General features: G+C 39.6%; 1 protein-coding gene across 12 annotated transcripts in view; it reads left to right on the top strand.

Annotated features, from left to right (window-relative positions):
* The window catches only part of GREB1L (GREB1 like retinoic acid receptor coactivator), a 269,790-nt gene that overhangs the window by 190,394 nt on the left and 62,200 nt on the right, over positions 1-17,196 (top strand). For all 12 annotated transcript variants that reach the window (XM_082698725.1, XM_082698732.1, XM_082698731.1 and 9 more), the window contains 8 exons: positions 377-493; positions 1,088-1,207; positions 2,319-2,456; positions 4,229-4,414; positions 8,411-8,737; positions 9,798-9,926; positions 10,465-10,599; positions 13,647-13,844. In XM_082698725.1, coding sequence (XP_082554851.1) covers positions 377-493; positions 1,088-1,207; positions 2,319-2,456; positions 4,229-4,414; positions 8,411-8,737; positions 9,798-9,926; positions 10,465-10,599; positions 13,647-13,844 — 1,350 coding nt within the window. The remainder of the gene's footprint in view (positions 1-376; positions 494-1,087; positions 1,208-2,318; positions 2,457-4,228; positions 4,415-8,410; positions 8,738-9,797; positions 9,927-10,464; positions 10,600-13,646; positions 13,845-17,196) is intronic.

Raw genomic sequence — 17,196 nt, 5'->3', positions numbered from 1 at the left:
TGTGTTGATAAATGCTGAGGCTGGGTGGTAGGTATGTAGTTTATTACACTATTCTACTTTTGTATACATTTGAATATTTCCAAGATACAAAATTTAAAAAAACACAATTTTCTCTTTTTTTCCATCCACCATCTCCAAAGACATCACTGAAAGTGATTCTAAAAGATCTCTTGGGATCCTAGAAGATTATTTGTAGGAGACATTTCATCTAAAAGAGGGTACTACTCTGATGGTTGTAGTCGGTTCTACACCGTGGCTGTCCTGTCAGTGAGATGTCTTTGAATCCTGGAGTTGAGGTTTATGGTGTGGTTGCAAGGCCCCAGAATGCAGTGTGCTGCTCAGCCCCTGTTCTGAGCATTCCTCTTGTGTGCTACAGATGCTGCTAATGGAAACAGTAGCCATGGAGGGAAGAGCAGTGCAGCCAGCTCCACTCCAGCTCGCCCAGGGAATTACTCTTTGTCACCAAGACCTAGCTATGCATCAGGAGACCAAGGTATGATACCCATCTTAGAGTTTTGAAATAACGCACCTTAACTATGAAAGAAGTGCTATGAAATTTGAAATGATGAATTATCTGACAGTGCACTCCGAGCTTTTCCTTACCTTCTCATCGAAGGTTTTGAAGGTTTATGATTGGTGTGAACAATGATGGTTAAAGATCTTAGTAATTGACAAGTATGAGCCTAGCTAGAAAATAATGTTGAAACAAATGTATAAGGAAGTGTCTTGGAAAACCATGAGCTTTGTTGACCAGACTACAGAGATCAAGGTTCCTCTCTGTTCCCTGACCCTGGGTAAATCTGAGCTTTCCTTTTGCCATCTACAAACCGGGCGTAACAATATGCTTACCATACAACTTCAGAGTGTTGATAGAATTAAATGAAATCATCTGGGTAAAACTGTATATGGCAAAACAACATCCAAATGTTAGGTGGTATTGTTAGGGTGATTTTTCTAATTTTATCTTTACCTCTAGAAGAGTGCTCAGACTTTCTGAGTATAATCAAATTAAAAGCTCGATGTTATGTTAAATTCTCTCCTTTCTACCACTGCTAAGGACAAGGCTCATCTTTCTTTTTGCCTTCAGCTACCATGTTCATTTCTGGGCCACCAAAGAAACGACACCGGGGATGGTATCCTGGGTCACCTGTCCCACAACCTGGTTTAGTTGTACCTGTTCCTACAGTCCGCCCTCTTTCAAGAACTGGTAAGATTTCAACAGAAGATGGGTTTTCAGTTTTTTTGAATTAGCAAAATTATCTTCTAGTCCTGTTCTATCCTTGAACCTTTGAAGATAAATTTCCTTAACCAACCATTGTGTCCAGTATTATGTAAGGAAATTAATAGTAGCTGATATTTTGTCCCCATTGTATCTGCCTTCCCTGAAAGTACATGGGCCATCACAACAGATCTTAATTCACCCTCTGGCTTTGTTTGGACCCAAAGTATCAATAAACCATTCTTTACATAGGGATGATGCTACTAACCCAGCATCATAGGGCACAAATGGGTTTGCTTTGCCATTTGTGGTGTTAGACATGTTTTCCTGTTATCTGGTTCCTTTATGTGACATGTACATCTTATTTCTGGCCTGGACGACTTAGTCTGTGGCTAGAAACCTAAAAAAAACCAACTGGTTCTCCTTTATAATAACCAAGTCATGGCCATTGGGAACCTACTGGTAAATGTTTAAACACTGGTCTACCTTGTACTAAGCACAAATTTAAATATACGAATTCTAAGACATAAATGGGATTCTTTAAAAACTTAAAGACTCTAAGTTTTATAGTAGTCTATGTAGTCTTTAAAACTTTAAAGTCTTTTAAAACTTTAAAGTCTTTAAAGTTTTAAAGTTTTAAAGACTACATAGAGATGCTGTATAAACAAAGAATTATGCTACTGTGTTTGTCTCTATTAATCAGATAGTACTGATTAATGATGAGTTTATTCTTCTTCACTCTTTTCTGTATTTTTCAAATTTTCTATAATAAGTAAATAAGGCATGGAAAATTGGGATGAGGATGGAGGGTATTAAATACAAGACAGAATCCAAAAGATTGCATGTGGAAAAACAATTAGAAGAAAATAGTATGAAAATACTAAACAGTAGTTATCTCCTGATGATGTGATTATGATTGGGTTTTTTTCCTTTTGTTTTTCTCTTCTAATTTTATATAGTAAACATGAATTGCTCTAATTAAAAAAAAAATGAACCTTTAAACTTCTAAAACTTCTAAAAGTATTAAGACTATGTTGATTTCAATGGTATTTCATTTAGCTTTCATGTCTAATCCTTCGTCAAACAACTTTCTTTCCAGAGTCCCTTTTATCTGCTCCAGTTCCACAGACCCCATTAACTGGAATTTTACAACCTCGACCCATTCCTGCAGGGGAAACTGTAATTGTTCCTGAAAACCTGCTGAGTAACTCAGGAGTTAGACCAGTAATTCTGATAGGTAAGGGAAAGGCATTCCAGGTTGCCTGTGTCTGCTGGGATCTGGGTCTGTTTCTCCATTTCAGTGTTTGTGCAATTACCCATATGTTCATGCATGTTTTCATTCATTCTTATATTGATTCTTTCAGCTTTTATCAATCAGCTCACTCATGCTGTTAAACATGTAACTAGAAATTGGGAATAAGAGAAAGCCTTTTTGCCCATAGGGAGCACTGTTTTGTGGGGAGTCTGTCATGTAAACAATATTGTGAAACTTGTGGTTTGCAACCAAGAACTCAAAAGAGAGAGAGCTTAACTCTGCCTGGAGGGATTCTGAGAGGACTTGTCAGAGGTGACGTTTCAGCTGGGTCCTGAAGGGGAAAGGGCGTTCTAGTCAAACCACAGAGAAAAGAAACAAGCTGAACCAGCTAACAGACCCCCTTGGGGAAAACCAAGAGGTCCCAGAGCTGCATGGGGAAGCGTCTGCAAACCACTTATCTTTACACAGTCTGAGTCCTTCCAAAATGTCTATAAGTGGAGGTGTAGAAATTTAGAGGGCCCTGGAATCCAGGACTAACTTAATGCTTTTCAGACCCCCATCAAGAATTACTTCATCCTGGGACTGTTCTAGGTCAGAAGGTGACTTCCTGCTTTACCTTTGGGACTAAATAGATGGAGTGTTTAGCCTCCCTGGATCTTTAGGGTATGTCTATATGTGGTGTTATCTGCTTCTTTTGGTTGACTTGAGCCTACCGACATAGATGGTTTTGCTTCAAGCCCTGTCCTTTATCAGGCTGTCCTACCTACCGCTCCTGGGCCTATAGGCACTGGGAGAATCTCAGTTGTTTAAATTCCATATGGTCAAAACGTCTTTATTAAACATTTGAGTGGTGTGCATACTGGAGCTAAACCTTGGAAAGATATGTAGAACATGGGGAACCTGTCGTGTCTGCCTTTTAGAAAGTCTCAAACAGAGACACTACCCCTGTTTTTACCACACCACCAGTACAGGGTATATTTTCAACACATTTTTGTCCTATCTACTTCTAAGATAATTCAAGGCTATTTACTGACATTTGAGAACATAAAAATAACTAAGATAACACAAAGGGTAGGAACGTGCATGTACCTGTGACTAAGAGAATATTGCTGGTCATCACTGAGTTTGTTAGCTTTTTTAAATGTTTAAGAAAACCTCAGGAAAGAAATTATGTTATTGTGGTTTGTTTTCTGGCTTCTTATGTGGAAAGAAACTTGATCAAGAATTTTATTAGAAAATAATTTGTCATTGAAGTTTTGCAAAAGGATACAGAGATGTTTTGCAAATTATCATCAATCCTCTAGGGCACATTAAAAATTAACATGTCCCTTCTGTGAGAAACAGAGATGATACCATCTGAGTCTTTTGCTTTTTGTTCATCTGATTTAATGTAAGGGTAGAATTCAGAAGCATCTGAGGGAATTCCCTAGAATTCTCATCTAGGGGGCAGGAAACTTTGTTAAACATCTTTGATCCTAGTTGGGCACACATACCTGGTTGGACTTTAAAAAGAAATATTAGGGGCAACTGGGTGGCTCAGTTGGTTGGGCGACTGCCTTTGGCTTGGGTCATGATTCTGGGGTCGTTGGATCAAGTCCCACATCAGGCTCCCAGCTCCATGGGGAGTCTGCTTCTCCCTCTGACCTCCCCTCTCATGCTCTCTCACTGTCTCTCTCTCAAATAAATAAAATAAAATTTAAAAAAAAAAATAAAAAGAAATGTTGAATTTTATTGACCTACTTCTGTTGGGGCAGGCTATGGCACTTTACCCTATTTCTATGGAAATGTTGGTGACATTGTTGTGAGTCCTCTGCTGGTGAATTGCTACAAGATTTCACAGTTGGAAAACAAAGATTTGGAACACTTAGGGTTGACTGGCAGCCAACTCCTGAGCGTCGAAAACATGATTCTTCTGACGATACAGTATCTTGTACGGCTAGGTAAGCAATTTGCAATAATTATTTGGTGGTGATAATTCTTATTCTTTTTTGCATCACGCTTTTTTCCTTTCTTTCCCTACTTTCTCACATTCATCCACTTGTCCAGTTTTTAGTTTCCCCTTTTCATTTCTAATGTTCCCTTCCTTCAACCCTACTCTCTATGACTGTTCCCTTTCCTTTCCCATTTCTTTCCTACTTCTGCCACTTGCCTTCCCTCCACCCCATTTATCTCCTTGCTCACCTCTCTGGCTTCTTGAGGGCCTCTTTGGGTCCTAGAAGAGAGAAATTGCGCCACCTAGTGTCCAGTATCGTGATGGCCCTAAGGTCTCCAGTTCATACAGGCAGAAGGGCTGTGCCATGGGCACCTTCCTCCCTTGGGGAGTCTAGCCAACCATCCTTCCGAAAGTGCAGCTGTCATCTGGAATACAAACGAAGCCATTGCCTTAGACCATTATTTTACGGTTTTCTACTTAGCCTTTCTATCTTGTTCAGCCACTGTCCTTACATCTATTTTTTTTTTCTTCTCCAGCTACACCTCTTTGATGCAGTCCCATCATGTTTTCCTTCATTAAGGCAGTATCTGTGGACCTCCCTGAAAGGTTCTTTAGGCTACAGGGTAAGGGAGATACATAGGTCATGAACCTTTCACTTCCTCTATTTGATATGTCCTCCTGAGGTCCACAGTGGGTGTGTGCCGGTGCCCTGACAATGCTGTCAGGGGCTCAGCAACATTTACATTGCAATGTCCTTTATTTTGCAAACTGCAGCAGGTCATCTAATATGCAACCTAATTATACATTCACTCTAAGACTTCAAGCCACTGATTTACTTTGGAAAAGGCTCAAGATGAAAAATTACACATTAGAAATTTTATCTGCCCTCTTGTGAATTATCTTAATGTTTGGAGATACCGAAGTGTTAAACAATGAAAATACTGGACTAAACAATATTAAAAACAAAAAAGAAGCTTCAGCCAGCCAGATTCAGTCTTTGGGCCATCAGCTAGCAACTACAGCTATAAGGCTTGGTGCCCTGAGAGTCTGAAGGCCTGCTATGACATGGGCTTTTTGAAACTTGCAAGACTTTGGATAGCTTAGGATTCACTTTGATGATAAACCTAAGACTTGCTAATCATGCTGATGAATGGCTAATAAAATTATAAAAACCACCTGTGCCTGCAGCTCACTTGATGTCATAATTTTAATTGCTGCATGCACTGACTTCCGACTATGTTCCAAGATCTAAAACCAGCTTCTTGATGCACCCATAATTAGTAACACAACCCCCCATAGAGTAATGCTATTGGCAAACCAAGCCATTGGGTACAGTATTTTTTCAACCTTAATAACAATTTTAAATATCAAAGTCCAAGTTAATTAAAACTAAATGGCCAAAACAAAATGTCTCTCCTCAAATAACTAAAAGCTCTTATCTTAAAAAAAGAAAAATCTCCATTGAATTAGACCTGTCTTCTCTGCCCTGTGGGATCAGTTAGTTCTTTCTAGACTTTCTCTGGCAACCAATTAATATATCTCTCAGTGTGCAACACAAATGGCTTTTTTTTTTTTTTTTAATCTAAATTTTGTACCTTAGGACACATCTTCTCCTCAGCAACTTTCTTCTGGAGTCTTTGAGTTTTTGCTTTTTTGTAGTTTTGTAGTTTGTTTGTTTATTTTGCCTCTGAAGGCTTTGAAGAAGGCAGGAAGAATATTTTTTTACATATGCTTTATAGATAGATTTTTTAAAAAATCTAAGCTTTTAAAGAACAGGTCTAATACTTTTTGGTTCAGTTACCTGGACATAATAGAGAAAAAGAAAAGTAAGATTCTTCAGAAGGAAGAGCCCTTTAACTACAGTCAGTTTTTTTTAAATCAATTTATTATTACACAGCCTGAAAATCTTTTGAAATAGAAAGTAAAATCATCAAATCCAGTGATTATTGGAGGGCTCTGAATTTGTTGGAACCTTTTCTCTTCTTATGAAGGTAGCCCTATCTGAAAAGCCATCAGAGCTGATGCCTAGGCTAACCTGAGTTACTGGAACAGTTAATGGGGGGAAAATTACTATTATCAAGCTTGTGGGAAGTGGAGGAAAAGCTCCTGCAATTTAACTATGAAGGCTAAAGATGAAGAAATGATGGGAGGCGATTGGAAGCAAGACATTTTGCTCTCTTGCCTCATTTAAACTTTGGTACATTTTCCTCTATTTCTCAATTCCTAACAGGAATCCAGTCAAAATTCTGTAAAAGTTAGTTTTAAGGCAATGGAAAATGCTATGAACATGTTTCATAATTTTATATTCCCAGAATGCCTTTATATTTGAAACTGATTACACTGAGAACTTGTTACTCAATCATGGTTTGGAGCAGATCTTATGGACACACCTAGTCAGCAGGCCTCTGGGCCTCCAGGAGGTCTATGAGAGGCTGTGGGGAATGGCAGCAAAGCCACTTGCTTTTGGATATCATTTGTTCTGATGGAAGAAAGCTTTCAATAGACAGCCACCTTCCCTTCATCTCATTTGTAGAGTCAATGCAAATCTGTATACTTTAAGCTCACTACCTAGTATGTACCTAGTGACCACTAACCATGATGCTAATTGGATAAAGCAGAATGAAGACAGAAGCTTTAGTGGCTCCCAGGTGATAAGAAGGCATCCCCCTCCCTCTAGCAAGTGACTGGGGAGGACATAAGAAATATTAACACAATGTAAACACTGCAGGGTTCTTGCTCGCTTTCCATGGACAGCAGGAAAACACTCTGAGAGGATTTCAGTCTCCCTCCCTCTCGCATCTAACCAATCATGGAAAAACATGTTTTCTCCAATTTAAATTATTTTTACAATAGATAATATTTTATTTATTTGCCCATATCCTGAAAATATGACTAAACCTTCATTTTCTTACTTTCCTAGAGAATGTGGGTGGGGGCCTGGAAGGCCACTTAAATCCCTTTTAAGGAAGGAAAGATTTCTGGTTCATTCAAGATACCTCCTCATACAGAAGTCCAGTCCCTTAAAACCTGTGTTCTTTCCCAAGGGGATTTTTAGCCTTGGGTTGTGAAATTATTGCCTGATCTCAGGTCACAGACAGTGACCCAGATACACAGTCTGTATCTGTCTAGCAGAGCTTGACTTTCAGATCTCGGGTCTGCACAGCAGAAGAGATGACTGAAGAGAGGGGGTGACCATAGCCTCACTGGTTTCAATTGAAACTAAACGTCAGAGTTGATTTGAGTCACTTGGGTGCCAAACATTAACTTGCTTGTTTTGTCCTAAAGACTGGTTGAGTTTCTAAAGAGAATCAGAGAAATAAAATCTCCCTAATACCAGGGGCTGTAGGTCACCCATATAAATTTAGCTGTAACCGCCACAAGAAGAGAGGACCAAATGCCATCCTTAACAACCCAGAATGCTGGGGACCAGCTAGGTGACAGTTACATTCTTTATGGAGGGAATGTGTGAGACTGCCTAAATAAAAATCAGAAGTGAAAAATAGTTGAACTTTATTTTCTTATGGACAGTATTCCTAAAATTAAGTACAGAAGCAATACATTAAGATGTTTTTCAAAGTAGCTATAAATACAATGAGAAACAAGTGAAACCTAAAGTTGGTTATGCTGATAGGTTAGCTTCTTCCTTCCTGAGTCATTAATCGTATTGGTAACAACAAGTTTAACAGGTCAACAAATATACCACCTTCAGTGACCACCCCAAAGGCATACAGTGGACTCAGAGAACATCCTCTTTTTAAAAATATCAAGATTAGCATAAAGGAGAACAGAAGCCTACATTTGTGTTTAATATTGACACAGAGAGAAGGTAATTTCATGGTGGAAAATGGTTAGCAGGGCCTCTGTGCTTGTGGCCACAACAGGAGTTCTTTTGCCTGTGGAATACAGTGGACTTAAAAGGACTACACACTAATGTACGTGTGTTTTTCTCTCTTTTCTGGCTGTGATGTGTTTTAAATTCTAGCTGTAATTCTCTTCAATTTAGGTCCTGATCAGATACCTCTCAGGGAAGAATTTGAGCAAATCATGCTGAAGGCTATGCAGGAATTTACTCTGAGAGAGAGAGCCCTGCAGCTGGGTGCTCAGTGTACCCCTGTGTCTCCAGGACAACTCCCCTGGCTTGCGAGACTAATTGCCAGCGTATCTCAAGACTTGGTTCATGTGATCGTGACCCAAAACTCTTTGGCCGAAGGCATTTCAGAGACACTGAGGACTCTCAGTGAAATGAGACACTATCAAAGACTACCAGATTATGTGGTGGCAATTTGTGCTTCAAAAATCAGAGGAAACGAATTTTGTGTGGTAGTGTTAGGTGAGTAATGTTTGGGGTGTTAGGTTTTTTTTTAATCCATTCATTCAATTATTTCTCCATTTGAAAACTATTTATTGGGTGTTTCAAGCATCCGTGTAATTAATGTCTAGTTAATTGCTCCCATTTGAGTTCTTCCTCCTAATTTTAACTTTTGTTTTTCTCCTCATATCAGATTTTTGTGGCCCTTAGTTTGGCTGGTGTCCTTGTCAGCTGGTTGTGGGAGCATCACTTCAAAGCATGCCCTAGTAACAGATACCCTGGTCTCACGTAACTTCTGTCCTTAAAAGGTTCTGGAACTGTTACCACTCTAGCATGTGATAAAGCCATTGCCACAGGTGGCCTAAGCCAGTAAATCAAGCTTGCCAAGAAATTTAGCTCACGTATTCACCTCCTCACTGAAGAGCCTACTTAATGTTGTAACACTGAGTCTATAAAGAAAAGGTTCAGAAAGTTGGAGCATTACAAAATGTGTTTTTGTTTCTTGTGCTGATTTTCTATGAGGTACCATGATGAATAGCCAGCCATCTGGACTAAATTCACTTTTTTCCTCTCTAGTGCTGGTTCTCACCTGTTCCTACCGAAGAAACCCCCTCACTTGGGCAAAATATGACTGCCCATCTCTCTATGACATAAATCTTTTTCAGAAATCTTCATCAGAAAGTACAATACATTAATTTTTTAAATTTTCATTTATAAAAACAACTAAACACCACAAGTTTATAATTTTAAGACATATTCATAATAACCACACAAACACAATTTTAAAGGTCTTTTACATTCCTCCCTAGTCTTTAAACACATGTATAGTATGTCTTCACAGTTACAAATATAAGGTTTATCATTTTTGCCCTTAATCATCTAATATTTTATTATAAATAACTTCTTTTTTAAATAGTCATTTTAAATGCTGCGTAACTGTCGATCTTTTGATGTGCCATAATTTCCTTAACCAAGTCCCTATGTTACATATGTTACTTGTTTTCCATTTTTGCTGTTACAAATCATATTGCAGGGAATATTTATTCATTGGGGTGTCACCTCCTCTCCCTCTCTCCTGCAGGTCAGCATCAGTCCAGAGCTCTGGCAGAGAGCATGCTCACCACAAGTGAGTTTTTGAAAGAAATTAGTTACGAGCTCATCACAGGAAAGGTCAGTTTCCTGGCATCACATTTCAAAACCACATCATTAGGTGAGTGGTTTGTAGGATTCTGCAACACTGCCAGCCTCTAGCTGTGTGATTTTCTGAATTTAAATCTTAACCGTCAAGGAGATGAGTGTGGAGCTTAAACTTGCCTGCTGACCTTCCCTCATTTGGAAAGGTTTGTTACTGACCCAGAAAGGGATCCAGAGGAAAGCACACGGGCACTAGTATGGGGGGGTCCTCAGCTTAGCCTTAGTGGCGTGACCTGGGGAGAGATTCTGCCTCCTCGGATCTCAGCTTTCTGATGTGTCCAAGGGGGATAGAACGATCCTGTCCTGCCTGCTTTGAGTACGATGGAGGTCAAGAGAGAGACACCATGTGAAAGTGTGTATATCGCAAGCACAATACAAGAGAGGGTGCTCTGGCTTTAGATACTGTAGCAGACTTGACCAAGTGCACTGTCAGCCAGGAAAAGCAGTCTGACTGACAAAGGTTGATGAGAACCCAGCTGAAGCGCACAGTTTGGAGACTGATACAAATGTATCTTTCCTTGCAATCTTCTTATCTCTGCTTTATTACGTAATAGGCGACGACCTGGACAAGCTGCTAGACAAAATGCAACAGAGAAGAGGAGAGAGTGTGGTCACCCCTTTCAATGGAGATCTTAATGAGTGTGTGTCAGCTCAGGAGGCTGCCGCTATGATCCCCACGCAAAACCTGGGTAACGTCACCTCAGACCAAAAGGAGGAAATAGAAGCGAAGTCATTCTGAGGGTTTTGAGGTCTTGTGTTAGAGTCACAGAGTGTGACAGGTTTTTCCTCATTATCCACATGATAAATATGGTAAAAATGCCTTATGATAGGGCCTGGATCCAACACCTTGTTCTTAGTAGATGTCTCCTAGAATTAAAATCAAAGTTAAAGACTAAATTTATTATAAGCAGATTCCCTCTCTCTCTTTTGTTTTTCCCTCGAAATTTCTATCGTCCTTGGTGTGCTTTCCTTAGCTCCTCCAGCTACGCCCAGAAGAGCTGTTGGTGCTCTCCAAGGGCTACAAGGAACTACTTGAAAGAATGTAGCATGCAGTCCGTGCATCCCTGGCTGGGCACACCCTTCATTGACTCTCTGACATGTAAAACACATATCATCTCAGGGATAGCAAGGCATCCCTGGCAGATAGCACAGCAATACCAACACAGCCTCTCCCCGACAAGCTTCCAGGGTACAAAAAGGGGTACTGGGATGTGCACCTCAGTCAGTTAAGCATCCAACTCTTGATTTCAGTTCAGGTCGTGATCTCAGGGTCCTGAGCTCGTACCCTTCATCAGGCTCCTGATCAGAAGGGAGTCTGCTTGAGATTTTCTCTCTCTCCCTCTACTTCTGCCCCTCCCTGCACACCCCCTCCCCCTGTACACTCTTACTAAAATAAATAAATATTTTTTAAAGGGAGAGGATGGGGGCACCTGGGAGGCTCAGTCATTTAAGTTTCTGCCTTCATCTCATTCAGGTCATGATCCCAGGGTCCTGGGATCAAGCCCCATGTCAGGCTCCCCACTCAGCAGGCAGCCTGCTTGCTTCTTCTTCTTCCTCTGCCTCTATCTCACTCTCTCTAAAATAAATAAATAAAAATAAAAGGGAGGGGATGGTAGGAGGAGGACTGAGGAGTTTCATCATTAGATTGGATTCCTTTATTTTCAGACTTCCTCCCAATCCCCCCACATGATAAGGACAACATAGGAGAGGACCAAAAAAAAAAAAAAAAAAAAAAAAAAAAAGAATAGGACAAAGGGTAGACATGAAACAGATCCATAAAGCTGCTGCTGACAGCCTTCTGGCCTTCCCTTAATAGGAATGTGTCATTTATATATTAGGATTGCCTCAGCAATAGAGGTAGCATGGCTTGGCATTAGCTCAGTATCAGTCATAAAAACAAATTCAAATGCATGCAGTATTTCTTTTTTTAAGTAGGCTCAATGCCCAGTGTGGCGCTCAGCACTGGGCTAGAACTTACCACCCTGAGTTCAAGACCTGAGGTGAGATCAAGAGTCACACACTTAACCAACTAAGCCACCCAGGAGCCCCCACAATAAAATTTGTTTATTTCCACTTTATTCGATGATAAAGCAGTCACCTGGATAATCTAAAATATGTTCATATTATGTCTGAATTATTGACAAAGTTAGAATTTTAAATTCTCAGAGTACTTACAGATGTCCACATTCATATCCTTGATTCCCTGTTTAAGAAGCAATGCTTAAAGATATGTTAATGGTTCCTTGAAGTTCAAAATTTGCTACATTAAATTCTCCAAAGGTACGCTATCATCTTGGTTAGTCCCCACCTATCTAACCTATGATGACATGGAAGAAATAAGAGCCTATCAAAAGACAGATTTATTTTCATTGGTAATCTTTGTGGGTCAAAAACTATTCTGCTATTAAAACTTATAGTTTTGGTCTTTTCTAGTGGGTTCTCATAGCCACCTGTATAAATCTCCACTAACTGTCAGGGTTCCCTGTGGCTAGGGTACTGTGACCACTGTCTTTACCTTGGCCACATTGCAATTTGATTTGATTTGATTTTTAAATATTTTTATTTATTTATTTGACAAAGAGAGAGGGAGGGAGAAAGAGAGTTCAGGCAGGCAGAGTGGCAGGCAGAGGGAGAGAGAGAGAGGCAGGCTTCCCACCAAAGAAGGAGCCCAATGTGGGGCTTGGGACTCGATCCCAGGACCCTGGGATCATGACCTGAGCCAAAGGCAGATGCTTCACTGACTGAGCCACCCAGGCACCCCATGCAATTTGATTTTAGAAAACATTAATTAATGCAAGTTAATCATGGCCTTGTGCATTCCAGTCAAATTTTCACCTGTGTTCTTGATAAAAAGCAGGAATGTGTCACAAAAATTATGAAATGTTGCCTGCTCAAGGATTCCTCTAATCCTGCCTAGTTAATTGTGTGTGTGTGTGTGTGTGTGTGCCCGTATGAGATTGATTGCTTGGTTGTAAGTTATAATAAAAAGCCACTGGCATGTTTAAAGTGTCTGTGCAATGTTCTTGTAATGCATCACCTCTCGAGTGCCAGCTGGCCCTGTCACGAGTCAGGTCACTTCAGATAGTATAGGAGTCAGTGTTGGAGCTAGCCACAACGACCTACCACTGACAGTTCATAAGCACTGGCAAGTCAAGTGGGAAGGAAGGTGAGGGGGTCTCTGTGACCTGTGTTATACAGTCCCTGGGAGAAGAATTTCAAATCATGTTGCAACTGCCTTGCTGGAGAGGAAATGTTTACTGTGGTGCTGTCCAGAAAAAGTTCAAAGGAATTCAGCATTATTACAGTTACAGCATCACCTCCTTCCCTGAATTCGGTCGGTCTGGGCTTGAGCACCTGACCTGTGCTGATAGTCCTAAAGAAAACTGGAAACTCTTGCTTCCTCTTTCCAGAGATGAGTCCCCACTCCCACCGTGAGAGTGTAGTCTGTCCTGACATTTCTGGGTGGGGGACGGGTGCTGAAGAGTGATCTGTGAGATGATCAGTCAATTTTAAAAGAACATGTTTTTATAAAATTACCACATCCACTCTTGAACACATCCCTTCAGTCAAGTTTTCAGAGAAAATAAGCAAATCTATTAAAACTCAATAGAGAGTGTGACTAGAATGCTCGGTATAGAGCTTTACTGTGTATGCGTGTTGTGTGTACCCCGCATAGATTCACGGTGGCCGTCAACAGAAGTGAATTAATCTTGTTCTTATGACTTTTTTATTTTAGATTTAGATAATGAGACCTTCCAAATTTACCAACCACAGCTAACGGTTGCCAGAAAACTCTTATCCCAGGTGTGTGCTATCGCAGACAGCGGCAGCCAGAGCCTGGACCTGGGCCACTTCAGCAAAGTGGACTTTATCATCATTGTCCCAAGATCGGAGGTTCTGGTCCAGCAAACTCTTCAACGGATTCGACAATCAGGTGAGACTGAACTTCCAAAGGAGACCCCACGGCAATTCCACCTTAGATTCCCTCTGCCTCTTGCTTTTGCTTAATCCAAATGTTTATAGGAAAATTCCACCTTTTTTTTACAGTAATGCAGATTGGAAGGGCACTTTAAACATTATTTCAAATTTATCCATAAGTTTTCCCTCAAAGTTCTCTGACCTCTTCTCACCTAGGCCAAGGGTAAATCGATGTGCACGTTTGCCTGATACTGTTAAGTCTGTGATGTAGTTGGTGGACTAGAAACTGTTCGTTCATTTATGAAGAGAAACTTTCTCAAGTCGGGGATAGCTCTGCATGGGGTGATGGGGTCTGTGCCCCCTGAGCTCCTGCTGCATAGGTCACATTCTCATAGGTGGCTTCTTAGATATTTACCCACTACCAGCACATTTTCAAACTAGAAGCCAGATCACCATCCCGCATGTGAACAATGATAACACCTCCTTAGAAAAATACAAAGTTAGGGACACCTGGGTGTCTCAGTTGACTGAGCCTCCAACTTTTGATTTTTAGCTCAGGTCTTGATCTCAGGTTGTGACTTCAAACCCTGCTTTGGGCTCCATGCTGGGCTTGGAGCCTAGTTGAAAAAAAAAAAAATACAAAATTAGAATTTCTCCTGATGACTTTCAAAGAATGAGTATGGAAGAAGAAATAATTTTCCCGGAAAGTGGAAAAGGTAGGGAGCAAAAGATTCTAGCAGTCTGCGGTAAATAATATCTTTTCAAACATAAAATTTGCCTAGAATTAGAAGATGCAATAAATAATTAATTCAGAAAACTGGGACAGCTGAAAATGTTTGTCTTTGTAAGCTAGGTTTGAAAAGGAAATTACAAGTGTCAAGTTGCTTCTGAGTACCTTAGCGGAGAGAAACACACACACACACACACACACACACACACACACACACACAGATTTTAGCAGGAGGATGAATCTTTTTGCCACAGTAAAAAATTTTATTTTCAATACATTTGAAAACAAGTATAAGGAAGAAAAATCCAAAAGAGCTTAAAATGTAGTTTACATGTAAAAAATGTAGTTTATATGTTTCATACCTATAATACAGTGCTCTTTAAACTTTAGTACACATATAAATCACATGGGGATCTTGCTAAAATGCAGCTTCCTCTTGGTGGGCCTGGGTGAGCTCATTTCTCTCTCTTTATTTTTAAACTGAGGTATAATCGACATATAAATTTGTATTGGTTTCAGGTGTATAACATAATACACCTGATTTTTGATAATGAATACAATTTGATAATTGTATTTATTGTGAAATGATCTCCACAATAAGTCTAGTTAACATTTGTTACCATACAAGTTGCAGACATTTTTTCTTTTCTTTTTTTCTTGTGATGAGGATTTCTAAGATTTACTCTCTTAGCAACTTTCAAATATGCAATGCAGTATTGTTAGCTATAGTCACCATGCTGTACCTTACATCCCCAGGGCGTATGTATTTTACAGCTAGAAGTTTGTACCTTTTGAACACCTTCGCCCATTCCCCACTACCCTGTCCAGCAACCATCAATCTCCTCTCTGAATCTGTGAGCTTCTTTTTCATCGCCGTTTTTTTGGTTTTTTGTTTTTATTTATTTTTGTTTGTTTTGTTTTTTAGATACCACATGTAAGTGAGTTCATATGGTATTTGTCTTTCTCTGTCTGACTTATTTCAGATTCTATATTTCGAACAACCTCCCAGGGGATGCCAGTGCTGTTGGTGGGAGGACCACACTTTGAGTAGCATACTCTAAGAAAACGTCATGTTAGTTCCATGAGCCAAATGAGCTGAGAGACAATAGATTTTTTCCCTCTTTCCATGTGACTGACACATGTAAAGTCTTTCCATACCTTCTAGAGGCCCAAGAGCCTGGGAAACCACGCAGTGTTTTTTTGTAGCCTCTAAAATTCTGAATGACAAGTTGTATGACCTATTGTAATATGAAATGACCTATTGTAAATTTATTGACTTATAAGTGACTAGCTAAGAAGGTCAGATGCCTTCTCTTAGAGCTCACCAGAGTGAGTTCTAGGCTTTCTTAGCTACTGGCCATTTCTGCATTTTTCTCTGCTCCTATTGTGGAAAGTGGTTAGGCTATATTCGTACCAAGCACTCACCAGACTTTTTTTTTTTTTTTAAAGGATTTTCACTTCTTTACCATGGAGGGAGTGCCTTCTCTTATGGGTGTTTTATTTCTACCAATTGGCCTTTGTGACCATCCTGAGTTTGTGATCTGATATCTGAGATCATGCTTGAGCAAACATATCCTAGCACCTGTTTCAAGTGGTGAAATCATCCATGGTCAGCAGTTACGCTCTCTGCAAAGCCTTTTCCTGAAATAACCTCTTGGTGACCTACTTTCACCTTTCTTAATAAATCCAAGACCCTAAATAAAACCCTGCATTTTTGACAGGTGGAGAAATTGTACAGATCCTTCCTTCCTTCTCACTGCCCTTTTTTCTAAAGTGAGAACTGGAAAATTATAACTCCTCAGTACCAGAATTTGACCAATGGCATAAGCTTGGAATCCAGAAAAAATCAATGTTAAGGACAGATTTGGAAAATTCAAGGCAAAGCATATCTTAAAAATTATTCACATCTGGCTTTAGCATATCTACTGAATTTTATGCTGCAAAAGCAATCACTTCACTATTTAAAAGTAACTTTGTTCATTTTATTATTTTAAAAAATAGTTTCAGTCTTCATTTTAAATAATATAAAAATCAAAGTAGGAAAATTTAAACATTTATAATCCCACTATTCAAAGATAACCACTTTTAAAATCTGGGTGTTAACAAATTACTTTATTCCTAGTGTTTAAGGCTTCCTTCCCTGCCTGTGTCTGTTTTTTCACCTGACATAGTTCGCACAATTTTCTATATCTTTAAAAGTTTTTGTAAACATCATTCTTAGTAAATATGCAGTATTCTATATCTTTAAAAGTTTTTGTAAACATCATTCTTAGTAAATATGCAGTATTCCATATTATAATGGCACCAAAATTTTTTGGCTTTACTACTTAAACACCTTCATATTGATATGATATTGATTGATCAATGATACTGATTGATATGATAACAATTGATAGAAGAGCAAGCACATTTAAGGTATGAAGAGGAATTGTCCACAGCACAGTAGTAAGCAGGAGACAGTCCACTAATGCTACTCAACATCAGAGCTAGGAAAGCAGAAAGGACTCTTAAGAAATCATTGGTTCCGTTTCCTTCTATTTCACCATGGGACTCTATAGGAGAGCTTCATTTGCGTAAGGTCACAGAGGGCAGCAGTGCCTTGGGGACAAGAACTGTTTTTTTATTTGTGCATGCCTTG

Source organism: Mustela nivalis (assembly GCF_964662115.1).
Source record: "Mustela nivalis genome assembly, chromosome: 14".
NCBI lineage: Eukaryota > Metazoa > Chordata > Mammalia > Carnivora > Mustelidae > Mustela > Mustela nivalis.
Note: the sequence above shows the minus strand (reverse complement) of the source record. Positions and strands in the feature narration are given on the sequence as shown.